Source organism: Mastacembelus armatus, unplaced genomic scaffold, assembly GCF_900324485.2.
Source record: "Mastacembelus armatus unplaced genomic scaffold, fMasArm1.2, whole genome shotgun sequence".
Classification (NCBI taxonomy): domain Eukaryota; kingdom Metazoa; phylum Chordata; class Actinopteri; order Synbranchiformes; family Mastacembelidae; genus Mastacembelus; species Mastacembelus armatus.
This window is the reverse complement of record NW_022872941.1, coordinates 1355754-1371568: the sequence shown is the minus strand read 5'-3', so window position 1 is coordinate 1371568 and position 15815 is coordinate 1355754. Positions and strand designations below refer to the sequence as shown.

General features: G+C 40.1%; 2 protein-coding genes across 4 annotated transcripts in view; both read left to right on the top strand.

Annotated features, from left to right (window-relative positions):
• rad17 (RAD17 checkpoint clamp loader component) overlaps positions 1–1144 on the top strand; it is a 34942-nt gene extending 33798 nt beyond the window's left edge. For all 3 annotated transcript variants that reach the window (XM_026311626.2, XM_026311618.2, XM_026311636.1), the window contains one exon: positions 330–1144. In XM_026311626.2, the coding sequence (XP_026167411.1) occupies positions 330–501 (172 nt within the window). In that variant the 3' untranslated portion in view covers positions 502–1144. The remainder of the gene's footprint in view (positions 1–329) is intronic.
• A 496-nt stretch (positions 1145–1640) lies between these two features.
• The window catches only part of ccdc125 (coiled-coil domain containing 125), a 53865-nt gene continuing 39690 nt past the window's right edge, over positions 1641–15815 (top strand). Inside the window, exons 1-5 of the mRNA XM_026311889.1 lie at positions 1641–1829; positions 2361–2639; positions 3106–3164; positions 3254–3340; positions 3670–3747. Of these exons, the coding sequence (XP_026167674.1) occupies positions 2396–2639; positions 3106–3164; positions 3254–3340; positions 3670–3747 (468 nt within the window). The 5' untranslated portion in view covers positions 1641–1829; positions 2361–2395. The remainder of the gene's footprint in view (positions 1830–2360; positions 2640–3105; positions 3165–3253; positions 3341–3669; positions 3748–15815) is intronic.

Genomic DNA, 15815 nt, shown 5'->3' with positions numbered 1-15815 from the left:
GCTTTGAATATCATATTGTGACCTTCTTTAATGGGTGAAGTTGCTCAGTTGTCACTTTCACCTTGTTTTTGTTGCATATTTGTTTAAATTCAAGGTTCAGACTCAATGTGTATTCTGATTTCTTATATATTCTCCCTATATCTAAATCCCATGCATACACTATTGATTGTTAGTGTGGATACCTGTGCTTTTACATAAATTATATTACACACAGGTTTAGAGATGTTGATCATGTACATCTGTAGACTAGACTTCATCAATTCTACTCAATTCTTTTTAGAGCTCTGTCCTAATTTTCATCTTTGGCTTTGTTCCGTGTGTGCATGCAGAGTAAAACTGGAGACTCTGATGGAGAAAGAGCCAGGCGAGCGGAAAATGGACAGTGAGGAGGAAGAGGAGGACAAAGAGGAGGGTCTGCCAACCAGTCAGCCCCAGCTTACCACAAGCCAAGTTCTTTTGGAAGAGGAAGACTTGGTCATAGAGGAATATACCAGTGACTAACACACACAGCTCTGTAATTTACTGCCGCACTGTGACACAGTTACACATTTTCACTGTCAATTTTTTTTTTATTTTGTTGTAGTTTTTGTTTTGTATGGATTTTAGTTTAGTATGGAGGAAGATTAACAACATGTAACATGTAACAAAATTCTGTCCTTTTTTAACCTGAGGTAAGAAAAAAAACAAACATATTGTTACTGTTTAAGAGGTAAGGTGTACCTGTTTCAGGTATACTATTCTCTTTCCAGAATTCTTACGTAAGATTGATCCAAGAACAGGAAGCAACATTTCACATGGCCCTAACCCTCCTACATTGTATGCTGGCAACTGTGGTTGAGGTGTCATATATTTTTTTTTTTTTTTTTTTTTTTTTTTCAACCAAGCATGTACTGAAGAACCTAAGCTGGATAAAATATTGTCAGTATTTATTTGTTTTACGTGAATGATTAGCACTTGTTTCTGTACTTTAGGTCTTTTAGTGTTGCTGATTGACTTTTGAGCCAGGCTTATAATGTAACTGGCTTTGAACAAGCCTAGCATGTATCTGCCATTTATTCTGTGAAAATTTATTTGGAAATATTACACTGAAAGCTTATGAAGGGATTACTAAATAGGTTTATGACTAATAAAAAGTGTGAAAAGCGGAACATGAGACTCTTTATTTGAACATTGTGTTTATAATGTGCACTCTCACACACCCCTTCATCCAATATTTACTCAACAGTTTCACATAGAGCTCTCTTCTGGTGATGGTGACTCACTGTAAGCAGCTGGAACTCACTAAACTACTTTCAAATTAAATTCAAGAGATTATTTTTCCATAGATAATTCTTTAATACAGGGTATGCAGTTTTTATAATGCACATCAGTTTAGTTTAATACCATGTTTATACTTTTAAAAGATTTAAATAAAATTGTATTTTATTGTTGATAATGTAGAAAAAATACACAGTTTTTTTAAGAGTTAAAATGTTGCATTTCTCACAGTTCTCACATTTCATTGTTGTATCTTTTGAGAAAAGCATTTTCAGAAAGCAGTGTGTTTATTGCTGCGGTACATTCTTGCCATAGCCAGCCAGCGTCGTTTTGTTTCAAAGATACGAGTTTTATTTTGAAGGTAACTACCGGAAGTACTTAGCACTGCGAGCTTGAATTGGAGTAGCTGGTGGACGAGGACAAATAACGCAGAGTTTGTAAATCGGCAAAGAAGCGATTAATAATATTTTTTAATAGTTGTTATAGCTGCCACATTCTAGTTAACTGGCTGTGTCTCTAAAGGGACTGGAAGTCGCCTGGAAATATTGAACTTTATTGCGTCAAAGTTGCAGGTAAGTCATGGACCCCTCCCCCACCTCTCTCAACGGTAGCTAAAGGTATTTTCATTTTGCACGGGAATCCACGACTTCTTTCTGTAACAGATAATATGTGTGTTTCCAAAGACAAAGCTGCTACAAACTAGTGACGGTGTCACCTTAAAACAAATGTAGTTAATACTGATACACGGAGTCTGTCATAGAGGCTAACAGAATTCAATGAGAGAAAATGTCTCTACATCAATTTAATATTGAGTTTCAGATAAGCTTTACATCACGTTCAAACCTTCCCCTAGGCTATTTCTAGGCCCAGGGATCTAGAAAGACGAGAGAAGGTAGAAGAACAAAGCAAAGTGAGGAAAAAAGAAATCGCTGTTTGGTTTTCATATTGACCTCTGTGTTCTGTAACGGGTAAAAAAAAAAAACTGTAATAACTGGAATACATAATTGTACTATACCCTAATATAACTTTAAGTACTTTGAAAACCTTTTGGGTTTCCAAAATACAGGTATTAAGTTTGAGGATATCAATATGTGGTTTGACAGGTTTAGCACATCCAGGTTAGTTTGACGAGGTGCAGATGCAAGCGGTCAGTGAGGCTGGCAGTTTGGATGATGACATGTTGGATGGGGACCTAGGAGATGGGATGAGAGTCAGACCAGCACCCAGCTCCCCTAAGAAGAAAAGCCAAAGCTTCGCTGGTGTCTCTCTCTCAGAGAGCCTACTGCACAGGCATAGCAGCCAGGCAGGAGAGGCAGCCTGGATCCCTGCACTGAAGACTGCAGAGGCACAGCAAAGAGCCCGCTGGAAGCTTACGCACTGTGGTAAGAATAACCCTTCAACATAGCAGCTAAACAAGAATCAAATGAAAGGCAAAACCATCCACTTCTCTTACCTTTGATTAAAAGAGCACTCATCACTTCACAGAAATCAAAACAAATTTGTTCATAAAAGCGTACACAAGTCTCTGAAGTTAAAGTTTTAAAAGCATTTTTAGCAATTGTGTATTTGGGCCTGAAAACAGGAAACTATTTTTTAATTTCTATCTCAGACAGGGTAACTTTGGTTTTACATCATATTTAATGCTTTGATTTTGCTAAGCAGCAGACCAACCTGTTGAAGAACTTTTCACTAAGCAGATATTTTCCTATAGCAACTATAACATGCTTTTAAAGCTTTTTGAAAACTTCGCAAATGTGCCTTTGCTCCAGCCTGTACCTATGAACTCAAAACTATTAGAACACAAACGCACACACACATTTTCTGAGTCCACGTTTTGTGAATCATCAGACTCCCTGGACAACCTGTCCAAAGATGAGCTGAAATACAGACTACAGGAAGCAAGTGAGGTAGGAAAAATGGCAAAAATAAAGAAAAAGAAGACCTGGAGTTGATGTGACCGTCCACATTGTAACTGGTGGTTCTGCTGTGTTGACAGATGATAGATGCATTATGCTGTGAGCTAGAGGTGGCGCATCGTTACCTTGAAGGCAAATATGAAGCTCTGAAGATCTTACAGGGAAAGGTAGAGTACCACACACATATTGTGAGAATTTTCCATTTCACTATTGTGTAGTTAAGCAGGAATCACAGGTGAAAGCCCAGAAAGCAGATAAAGCAAGTATCCATCAATAATATTGCTGAGCAGGCATTCTTTAAATCTGGCTCCTGACCTATTTCTTTTGTCACTACTTCAAATTAAGCATTAGCAAAGTTGTTGTTAAATGTGCTTGGATTTTGACCCTTTACAACTGTTTCTACACTACTGTCAGTCGTCAAAGACTAACAGTATATTGATGATTGATGAGATATAAAGCTACAGTCTTTAACTGATGACTACTCTTCTTCACACAGGCCATTCTTGATAAAGCCACAAGTCACACTAAAAGCCTGCTGCAGAAAAGTGAGGAGAGGGCCAAATCTTTGGAGAAGGTGACTACTTTTCTTTGGTTTGACTCTTCAAGTAAGGGTTTGGTGTTTTTGCTTTAATATTTTATAGCCCCACAGTTAGGAACTAGCTGCTCTTTTCCTGTTTATAAAAGACAAAAAAATCAACTGTATTATTAAATGAAGTAGTAATTATAAGATTATTTTTGCAATGTTGAAATTAATGCACTTTTCTGTGCTCATTCACCGCAGTTATTTTCTTTTTTGATATAGCTTTCAGAAAAATCTTTTTTGTGCTCTTCCCATGCTCAGCTCATCCTGAACTTTGTGGACCTGGTCCACCTGTCACAACAACACTTGTCACAACAGTTCACACTATATGTACATACATTAATTAAATATAAGTGAGGGGAAATATAATAGCATACAAATAGAATCAGGAGTAGGTCAATTCCAGAGAGTATAAGAGCTTCTGAGTGAGTGTTATATATTTAAAGTTTTCATAGATACAATATTTACAGTTGTTGTTCAGTTATTGCACTTACACAGGTATTGCACTGGGGGTTGTTGATAGTGTTCTGTTGTCAGACAACATGGATTAAGTATTAAGTGTTTGTTAGAGTGAAGGCTCCTTCTGAAGTCACATCCCTGGGGGTTTCCTGTGCTGATTGACAGGGTGCTGACCCGTTTTTTTTTTTTTGTCCTGGTGGTGAAGCCAATATTAAGATTTCTTCCTGTCACAGATACAACAAATGAGTTTACCAGAAATCCTCTGGCATGTTGCTGATCATATGCAACATAACACATGAGCATGATACTCATGATACACACAAAATTAACTATCAAACGTTATTTAAAGTTTAAGAGCATAAATTCAGAAAATTTATATACTGGGACATCTAAGTTGCTCTGAAACTTGCATACCGCTGGCAAATAGTCGAAGTGAGTGACAGAGGTGATTTATTATTGTTTTCTTCCTGACTGAGGGCGCATGGCTATTATCATGTGATACAAACATGACGAATCAGGGAAGGGTAGCATCAGACCTCAGGCTCAACCATAACATTTTGAATAACAGATAAATCATAGTTGACAGCTGCTTCAGCGTGAGAAATCGGGGGTGTGGTGTTAGAGTGTGGGAAGCCAATCAAATACGTGAGTCTCATGTCGAATGCCCTGCCAGGTCTCCCTGGCACTCACCATAGGATATGCAGGATGAGGACATTCCGAGTCATGCCACACAAACTGTTATCATGAGCACACGCCTGTGCAATAATGTTCCCGACATCCCTAGGTAAAAAAAGTCCCCTGTAGTACGTTTGAGGGTGCACACTCAACGCCTATGCTATTCTCACGCACATACACATATTCATGGACAGAGCTGTATTCACCAAAGATGAACCAGACTGCTAGCATTAATGTCACGTCCTGTTTTTCAGGCCAAACTGGGCGCTTTCATGCATGTCCACGCGCTACTGGTGACCCAAGGATTTGACCATTATATAATTGCTGAATTTTCTTTTGATGTATTGGGTCTAAAGCCAGATGATGGGCATTTCTGTTATGGTATTATTTCATGAAATTGTAGTATTAAGTTCTGGTGTAGAAATTTAACTAACAAAAGCAGTGTTAGTCAAAAGGAAAAGAAAACCCCACAGAATATTGGAATGATTTGCCCGGGGAAGGGGCTAAGGGAGTATAAAGGCATCATTTTTCCCACTGAGAAAAGATGGTGACAGAGAAGGTACTGTCTGGCCCGGGGCTGTTGAATATTAGGCCTTAACTATTGTACTTTTGACAGTTTTTTTTTTTTTTTTTTTTTTTTTATTGTATATGCTCGTCTGTTCCTTAATTAACTTTTCTCTGTAAATAGTTATGACACTCTGGGTAAATGACTAGAATGGTGCAAATAAACATTTAAAACCACAATTGGAGACTGAGCCATCCTTGTTAAGCCATATGAAGTAAGTGAACCATTGACAGTCTCTTAGATCCCATCCCTACTAGATTGCTGGTGAGTTCTCCCTCTCTTAGTCCGTGCAGTCAGCTTGAGTTGGTGTGGCCTTTTGCTGCTGTTGCAGAAAACTTAAACTCCTGTCGTGGAGTCAGAGCTTTGTGCTGTGAGTGTCAGCTTAAAATCTGACCACCTGAATAGAATGGTGTAATATTATTGGTCAAAACTCAGGACTGTGTGAGACAGAGGTTCCTGCTCTTAACTTATAGTGTTCATCTTGAGGTTAAATTAAATTGACTTTTAAAATAATTGATCTTGGACATAGTTTCTATGATCAGAGTAATATTTCCTTTTTTCCACTAAGCAAATTCATAGTGATTAAAATACTTATTAGTATTGTTGCATGACACACCTAGCAAGTACTTTAGATATCTGAATTATATCTTTTTTTACAAAATATCAGTGAAAGTTATAAATCTCACATTTATAAGAATGCCATAAGCACAAGTAATAGATAATAGGCAATTACACATCTTACATCTAACATCAAACTTTGGTAGCAATGCTTTTGATATCTTTAGTTTGTTACAAACTGTTATGAATCATTGCTGCATAAACTGCATAAATCATTGTATAGGTTTCAGGTCTTGTCTGAAAGGGAGTAGTTTTAAGGTATTTATGGCCGGCTGTGAGTAGGGTTCACTTAGAAAGAACCTGTCATGATCCGGACCTGCTGTTTTGGACTTTTATTTTGTAGGATCATGCAGGATTTGGTTTTTCTGTCTTTTTGTTCCTTTAATTGATTATATGATTTGATTCACCTGTGTCTTGTTTTGTGCACTCAGTTTATATACCCCTTGTCAGCCATAGACTAACTGCCAGGTTATCTGCCTAAAAGCCTTGTTCTGACCCAAATGCTTTGTCTGCCTGAAATCGCCTTGTTCTGCTTCGTTCCAAGTTTTGCCTTCTTTGTTTTCCCACGCCATTGGATTTCTCTTTTTGGACTTATTTGATTATGGACTGCCTTTCGTTTCCCAGGATAAGTTAAGAAGCCTTTTTCTTTTGTGTTTTCTGTCTAAGGACATTTCTTTGCCTGGAGAATTTTGTGTTTGTTTTTCTGGATTCCCTCACCTTGTGCTCCTGCTTCCCTGTCCCCAAATGGTTTTGTCTTGTTCCCCTAGTTCATGTTTTTCCCAGCCCATGTTTTCCTGTTCATGTTCATGTTTCCCTGTGGTCTGGTGAGTCCCCTAGTGTGTGTGTGACCCAGGCCCTCATGCCTTGTTCCCTTTGTTCTTGTTCCCCTGTCTCACAGTCCCTGGTTTAATCCACCCCTTGTCAAGCTCAGTGTTTCTATTCCTCGTTTTGCCTTGTTTTAAAATAAAGTCATTTGTGCACTTGAGTACCAGAGTGGGCGTATCCTTGGTCCGAATTAATAATAATAATAACCCCCCAAACGTGACAGAACCGGTGGTCTGCTCTTTGTTAAATGGAGTCTTGACAGTGCCGTATTTGGTGGAGAGGGCTGTACCACTTCCTGTTGTTTACCTTAGTAGGTGTTACGGGCCAGGCTGGTGTAGAGAAATTTTAGCACTGTAACACAGGTATGGGATGGAAGCAAAAACAAGAAAGAACGAAGAGTCAGCGCTGAGAGGCGACCGGGAATTTATTAACAGAAAAAATTGTATGACCAAGCATCTAACAAAAAGTATCTAATTAAACTGAGACATTAGAGAAAATGTCCTGAAGTATGGATGGAATCCCCGGGCGCACTGAGTGGTGGGAGCTCCTGACTTTTATCTTCCGCTGATCACAGCTGATTACTGATTGTGAACACCGAGATGCCGATCAGCTGGTTGTCACCAGGGGATGAAAACAAAACAAACACACAACAAACAAACTAATGGCACATGGGCTGCAACCCCCCCCCCCCCTTGCCAAGCTCATACCCTACTCTGTTACTATACTTAATATCTAGCCAAACAAAGGATATCTTGCAGACAGTATGGTCATTTGTCTCTGGATAGGACATCTGCCACAACATTGTCCTTTCCTCACTTGTGTTTGATCTTCAAATGGATTCTTGGACCACCAATGCCCAGCGCATTAACCACTAGTTGTGGTTGTGGTCAAAAGCACGAGAGGGTTATGGTCAGTGAACACCGTGATGTGTAGGGGGGGTGGAACTGAACACTATAATGCTGGAGGGCAAGTAACATAGCTAACGTCTCCTTTTCAATGGTGGAATAGTTAAGTTGGTGCTTCTTGAACTTGGCTGAAAAAAAAGGTTTAGCATAATCAGGGCAGAAAGAACTGGAGAACAGCAAAGAAGGGACTTAGCAGCTTTAAAAGCATGTTCACGTTCCTCAGTCCACACAAATGGAACAGGTGGACTAGAGAGGGCAGTCAGAGGAGCCACTACGACAGAGAGGTTTATACAAAAACACAGATAGTAAGCCCCAAGAACCGTTTCAGCTCCCTTCAGGTAGTGGGAGTAGAATAGGAGAGCACGACTTCAACCTTGGCATCTACTGGCCGCACCTGACCCTGGCCAACTACTTTACCAAGGTAAGTCAAACTCACATTTGACCAGGTTTAACGTAGCACCGTAACTGCATTGACTTTCCGAAAATCTGCAAAAACGTGGTGTGCCATCAGCCTTCAGAGTTAGTAAACAAGGAGAACTTCATGGACTATAGCTAGGCTTAGCTCACCCGTTGTTAATTTCCATGGAGCTGTTTTTTCAGTGTCCTTATGCTAAGCCTAATCGTGAAATACGTTTTAGGAACCTAAAGAACATTAACACAGAAGACATGGCTGTAAAGCCTTCAACATCTCCATTATGAAAATGCCAATCAGCCAATGAATCTGTCGAATTTTACAATCGGACTTTGGGCAGCATTTTGGGTTTACACGCACCCATCAAAGTGAGAACAGTTACATTCTCCCGTTCTGCTCCCTGGTTCACAAGTGACCTGCGGAAAATGAAGGCAGCTGGGCGTGCACTTGAGCGATGATATATAGCGTCTGGACTTACTGTTCACAAGCTGGCTTATCGGGATCACCAAAAAGCTTATTCGAAGTCCATCAAAGAGACACAGTCTCAATACTATTCAAATATTATTCAAAATAGTCTTGGAAATTCTAAACAGTTGTTCTCCACTATAAATTATCTGCTTAAACCTCGAAGTGCGCCACTTACAGGAACCACAGCAAAACAATGTAACGATTATATGACCTTTTTTAGAACTAAAATTGCAAAAATACGCTCCTCCCTCTCTGGCCCCAGCCCTTCATCTGCTCCTACTGTCAACCCACAGTTTGGTATTTCGAGGATGTTCTGCTCATTTCCAGAAGTTACTTATCTTGAGGTTGAGGATACTATTAAACGGATGAGATCCTCATCTTGTGCCCTAGACCCTTTCCCTATGGCTTTGGTAAAAGCTAATATTTCTGCTCTCAGCCCCCTTATCACTAGGATAATAAACCAATCCCTTCAGTCCCGTCACATGCCATCTGCTTTAACCCTCTGGGGTCTGAGGGGGTTTTGGGGGCCTGGACAAAGTTTGACATTTGTGCTTTTTTCAGTGTCTTTTAAACATATTAATGTCTAAAGTCTGATAACACTGTAATCAGCACAAAATTGGCTACAATGATATGTGAGCAGCAAGTTTTGTGTTTTTGAGAAAAAAGTGTTTATGCATGGTTAGTGAAAGACTACAATTTTTTACTCACTGAAATAAGACCATAAAACACAAACAGAACATTGGTTCACAAGACTTTGGAGACCAGCATGTTGTAGGCTAAAGTGTTTACTTCAGAGTGCTGTGAATGTCATCTTGTTCACACATTCACAGTAAACAATACACTGATTTAAATTTTCTAAGACACTTTTTGTCCAGAAAGGCCATATGCAAGAGGGTGTGTCTGAGGATGAATAGTCATGTGATTTACCTGAGAATTCAATTCAATTCAATTTTATTTGTATAGCGCCAAATCACAATACAAATCATCTCAAGGCACTTTACAAAAACTAAAACTAAAAACCCAACAATTCCCTTATGAGCAAGCACTTGGCGACAGTGGAGAGGAAAAAACTCCCTTTAACGGAAGAAAAAAACCTCCAGCAGAACCGGGCTCAGTTTGGGCGGCCATCTGCCTCGACCGGTTGGGGTGAGTGGATAGAGCAGAGAGAAAAGAACAGCAACAATAAACAACAAATAGACACTGCAAGGTGGTGGGGCCAGTAACTGCACATCAGCGATAAACAGCTCCAGGACCAGGGACACCTGCAGAAGGTACAGAGAGAACAGAGAGAGAGGGAGAATTATACGCACGCCCCTGAGGAAATGGCATAAAACATCAAGCTTCATCATAGAATTTACTTACTTTTTCTGTGCGTTTGGATGATGGCACACTATGCGGGTGAAGATGCACTTTGGATGGTTCTGAACAGCGACGAAGAGTTTACCTTCTCCACAGAGAAAAAAATGCAGCTCAAATAATAAACGTTTGCATTTTGAAGGGCGACTGGACCCAGCGGAGGATATAATTTCTGACGAGTTATTCTCTCTCAGCCACATTCCTGAGTGAAAGGCTCATTATGCAGCTCATTGTGCGGGTCTTTGTCTTCTCAGGTGAATTACATGATTATTCATGATCAGGCACGCCTTCTGGCATGTTCCCTTTCTACAAAAAAAGTGTCTTCGAAAATTTAAATCAGTGTATTGTTTTCTGTGAATGACTGAACAAGATGATTTTCACATCATTTTGAAGCAAACACTCTAGGCTACAAGCTCCAGTTCTCAAAGGTCTTGTGAACCAATGTCTTTTATGGCCTTATTTCAGTGACTTAAATTTTTGTTTTTTACTAACCATGCAAAAACGCTGTTTTCTCAAAAATCATGTATAAACTTGCTGCTTACATATTACTGTAGCCCAGTTTGTGCTGATTTCAGTTATCAAACTTTAGCCATTAATATGTTTAAAATCAACTGAAAAAAGCATAAATGTCAGGGCATGTCAAAACTTATCCAGGGCCAAAAAACACCATTACACCCCAGAAGACTAAAGTCTTTTCTCTGAGCGACAGGAAACCAGTGCAGAGATCTGAGAATAGGAGTGATGTGGTTGTACTTCTTGGTTCTAGTCAGGGCCCTAGCAGCAGTGTTCTGAATGTACTGTAGTTGCCTTACAACTCGTTTTGAGAGTCCTGTGAGCAGGCTGTTACAAGTAATGTAAGATAAGTGCATGGATGAGTCTCTCCGAGTCTGGTTTAGACATGATCCCTTTGTTCCTGGCAATGCTTTTGAGATGGTAAAACACTGACGATATAATTGATGTGGCTGTTAAATTCAATTCAATTCAATTCAATTCAATTTTATTTGTATAGCGCCAAATCACAATACAAATCATCTCAAGGCACTTTACAAAAACTAAAACTAAAAACCCAACAATTCCCTTATGAGCAAGCACTTGGCGACAGTGGAGAGGAAAAAACTCCCTTTAACGGAAGAAAAAAACCTCCAGCAGAACCGGGCTCAGTTTGGGCGGCCATCTGCCTCGACCGGTTGGGGTGAGTGGATAGAGCAGAGAGAAAAGAACACCAACAATAAACAACAAATAGACACTGCAAGTTGGTGGGGCCAGTAACTGCACATCAGCGATAAACAGCTCCAGGACCAGGGACACCTGCAGAAGGTACAGAGAGAGAGAGAGAGAGAGAGAGAGAGAGGGAGGGAGAGAGCACAAACTAGGGGAGAGAGAGAGCACAAGGTTAGTAACATTCAATGGTGGAATATACATGAGGTGGGAGAGAAGGGGGGGGTTAGGGTAGGGGAGCTCAGTGCACCGATGGTCCTCGGGCAGTCTAGGCCTATAGCAGCATAACTAACTAAGGGATGGTTCAGGGTTGCCTGAAGCTAGCCCTAACTATATGCTTTGTCAAAGAGGAAGGTTTTAAGTCTAGCCTTAAAAGTACAGAGAGTGTCTGCCTCCTGAACCCAGTCTGAGAGCTGGTTCCACAGGAGAGGAGCTTGATAGCTAAAGGCTCTGCCTCCCATTCTGCTTTTGAGAACTCTGGGAACCACAAGTAGGCCTGCACTCTGAGAGCGAAGTGGTCTATTGGGATAATATGGTACTATGAGGTCTTTAAGGTATGAAGGAGCTTGATTATGAAGGGATTTGTATGTGAGAAGAAGGATTTTAAATTCTATTCTATATTTTACAGGGAGCCAATGAAGAGAAGCCAATATAGGAGAAATATGATCTCTCTTGCTAGTTCCTGTCAGGACTCTGGCTGCGGCATTCTGGATTAATTGGAGGCTTTTTATTAAGATATTAGGACATCCAGATAGTAATGAGTTACAGTAATCTAGCCTTGAGGAAACAAATGCATGGACTAGTTTTTCTGCATCATTTTGAGACAGGATGTTCCTAATTTTGGAAATGTTGCGCAGGTGAAAGAATGCAGTTCTAGAAATTTGTTTTATGTGTGAGTTAAAGGACATGTCCTGGTCAAAAATAACTCCAAGGTTTTTTACAGTAGTCAGGCCAGGGTTATGCCATCTAGAGTAGCTATAATTTTAGAAAAGTTATTTCTGAGATTTTTAGGCCCAAATATAATGACTTCTGTTTTCTCTGAGTTTAAAAGTAAAAAGTTACTGGTCATCCAAGCCTTTATGTCAGTTAGACAGGCTTGAAGTCTGGTTAACTGGTTTGTGTTAACAGGTTTAATAGATAGATATAACTGAGTGTCATCCGCATAGCAGTGGTAATTAATAGAGTGCTTCCTAATGATATATCCTAAAGGAAGCATGTACAGGGTGAACAGAATCGGTCCTAGCACAGAACCTTGTGGAACTCCATAACTAACTTTTGTTCGTGTGGAAGGTTCATCATGGACATGAACAAACTGGAATCTGTCCGATAAATAGGATTGGAACCACTTTAACGCTGTTCCTCTGATACCAATCACATGCTCCAGTCTCTGTAATAAGATGTTGTGGTCAATGGTGTCGAATGCTGCACTAAGGTCTAGGAGGACAAGTATCGAAACAAGTCCATTATCTGAGGCTAAGAGAAGATCGTTGGTAACTTTCAACAGTGCTGTTTCTGTACTATGATGTGCTCTAAATCCTGATTGGAAATCTTCAAATAGTTCATTCCTGTGTAAGTGGTCTGATAGCTGCTTAGCAACAGCTTTTTCTAGGATTTTAGAAATAAATGGCAGGTTGAATATTGGTCTATAATTAGCCAAGACACCTGGATCAAGACTAGGCTTTTTGAGTAAAGGTTTGATTACTGCAGTCTTAAAGGCCTGTGGTACGTAGCCTGATACTAGAGATAAATTTACCAAGTCCAATAAAGATGAGTTCATTAATGGCAGGGTGCCTGTGGTAGAAATTTCTTTAAGTTTGAGAGTTGCTAATTCTCAGAAAACAACCACAAGTGTGATGAATCATCTCAGGTTTAATCACGGGCCCGGAGAGGACGTCCTTGCAGAAGTCCTCTCCCGTTTGGGTTAAAAGACCAGTTTATATACATTTTGACAAGAAAGGGGTGGACTAATCTTGAACAGACTCCACATGTTTGTTCAGGTACTATCTTCAGTCTTCTTACCATCAAAGAAACAAATTGTTGGCAGTTATTTACAACCTTCTACCCTAAAACACTAAAACAATAAAACAGACAGAACCACATACCATGAAAGGGTCAAGCAAACATTCAACCCCCACATTGGTTTAAGTCAGTGACCATTTGCTCGGTCGTAAAATCCCACATTCCCCCCTTTTGACACAAAGTGTCAACACATTCAAGACAAGACATTAACAAAATGTTACATCATTTGTCAGGGTTTTTCTATATCTAGATCACTGTCAGTGTATGGGTTTCCCGGGGCCCAATCATTTAACTGTATTTCAGCAGTATTTGTCGATTCAGTTGGTAAGTTAACATAAAGTGAAGTGTATTCTCCTCCAAGTACTCCTCCTAACCATTTATACATCAGGGCCCGCATGCAAGTGAGTGCACATGTACAAAAACACAGGAGCATACTAAACATAATAACTACAGGGATTAAAATTTGCACAATTCCAGCACCCCAAGGACCAAACTTATCTGATAACCAATTTCTAAAACTGAAACCCGAAGATTCGGATGGCCCAAAAGCATCCCGAATCCGTTGTAATGTTGCTATAACATTTGTCATATTATCAGAATTGTCAGGACTGAGAGTGACGCAAGCATCTCCTGTCAAATTTAAAGTTAAACACAGGCCTCCAGTTTTGGCTAAAAGATAGTCTAAAGCCATTTCATGTTTTAATAATGTTAGTCTATGAGATTTGTCATTTGCTTGAAGTAACTAAAACCCTTTTATAGTCTCATTGGCAAATGCAGACATTGAATAGGTAATATTGTCAATGTGATCGGCTAAGAATGTTACACCGTACCAAGGTAACAACCCAATTCCCCATTTTTCACCTAAAGAAATACGCCAATGGAAAGCTTCAAGGGTTGAGAATTTTGCTATCTCTCGCTTCTCAATGTGGTTTACAATATGCATTAAATTAACAGGAACTAAGGCTAAGTTAACAATTGTAAGATTAACAAAATAGCAACACCCTGACCATCCTGACGGTAGGAAAAGAAATGCTCTGTTCCCACAAAGCCAATAAAAATTTCCAATAGGTGGTATACCCATATATGCAGGAGCATGAAGGTAATCATTTACTAATATTGTCTGTCCATCTTTGAAAGTGATATTAACTGAACCAGAAGCTGGCTGGTGCTCAGTCCCATGTGCAGTCATGATTGTTCGACTTGTAAGACCTGCAACAGGGTTTGTACATTGTGATATTCCCATAAACTGCCCTGTGCCATTTGAACACAAACACACCGAATGTGAAATATTTGTGGGTTGCAAAGGTACTTCCACAGGGTCAGCTATAGTAGAATTCAATGGAAATGGTGCAGGCAACATGTGATCACAAAACCAATCTACACATGATAAATAAATAGATTTCTGTTCCTGTGTATGTCCATATGCATCTGCGGTTGCACCATACCACATTCGATGGGAATATTTACAGTATTGCCTGCTGTGTTCGCTTACAGATGTATATTTTGTAAAAGACTGTACTAAACTAATAACAGGGTCCAAACAAGGGCAATGCTGTGTTTCTAATTTAAAAAGAGAATGCCAACTTTCAGGAGGACCCTGAATAGCTAGAATGTTAGAATACGGTCCGTAGAGGTTGTTTTTATGCCACTGAATGTAGGAATACCAACTATTAACATGAACAGCAGGTTGAGATAGCACTTCCTCTGCGTCAAACCCCCAAGGTTTCCACTCGGACTGTTCGAACAACTGTCTTTTGCGTCTCATTAAGAGTTCTTTGTTTTCCTGTAAGATGTCATCTTCTGGAGTCTGGATGACATGTCTTTGGTTCTTCTTTTCGTGGTTTTGTCTGTTCTGAATGCAGTCTGAATTATGGCTGCAGTGGTGATCACTCCAGTGATGACAACTGCTAACAGCACCCACAGTCCGTGCATCTTCTCAGCTCCTCGTCGTCGTCTCATCGGTGGCACCCTGTGGGAAGGGTTTACAGTGGGATGCATGAATCCACGTATCCCTCTCTGCAATCCGGACAGCCGTTGGGGTTGTCAGTAGCACCTGGTATGGTCCTGTCCAACGGGGCTGGTTCCAATGCTTCCTCCTAAGGTCTTTAACCACTATCCAGTCTCCTGGCTGGATGGCATGGAGTTGTCCTACCACAGGCTCAGGAAGGGCAGCTTTTACCTTAGGGAAAATGAGCTTGAGAGTCTGGTTAAGTGCACAACAGTATTGTAACATCTCATCATCCATTCCTGTTAAAGTTAACTTATTCTGGGGAAAAGGCGTATTTGTCATTCGCATGGGTCGTCCAGTGAGTATCTCATAAGGAGAGAGCCCAGTTGTTTTATGTGGGCGGCCTCTCATAAACATTAGCGCTAAAGGTAAGACTTTTACCCATGACAATTGTGTTTCAGCCATTAATTTTGTAAGTTTGGTTTTCAGTGTCTGATTAGCTCTCTCACCTGCACCACCACTAGATGGATGGTATGCACAGTGTGTCTTCAAATTAATCTGAAGACTTACTGACAGACTCTGTATCACATTATT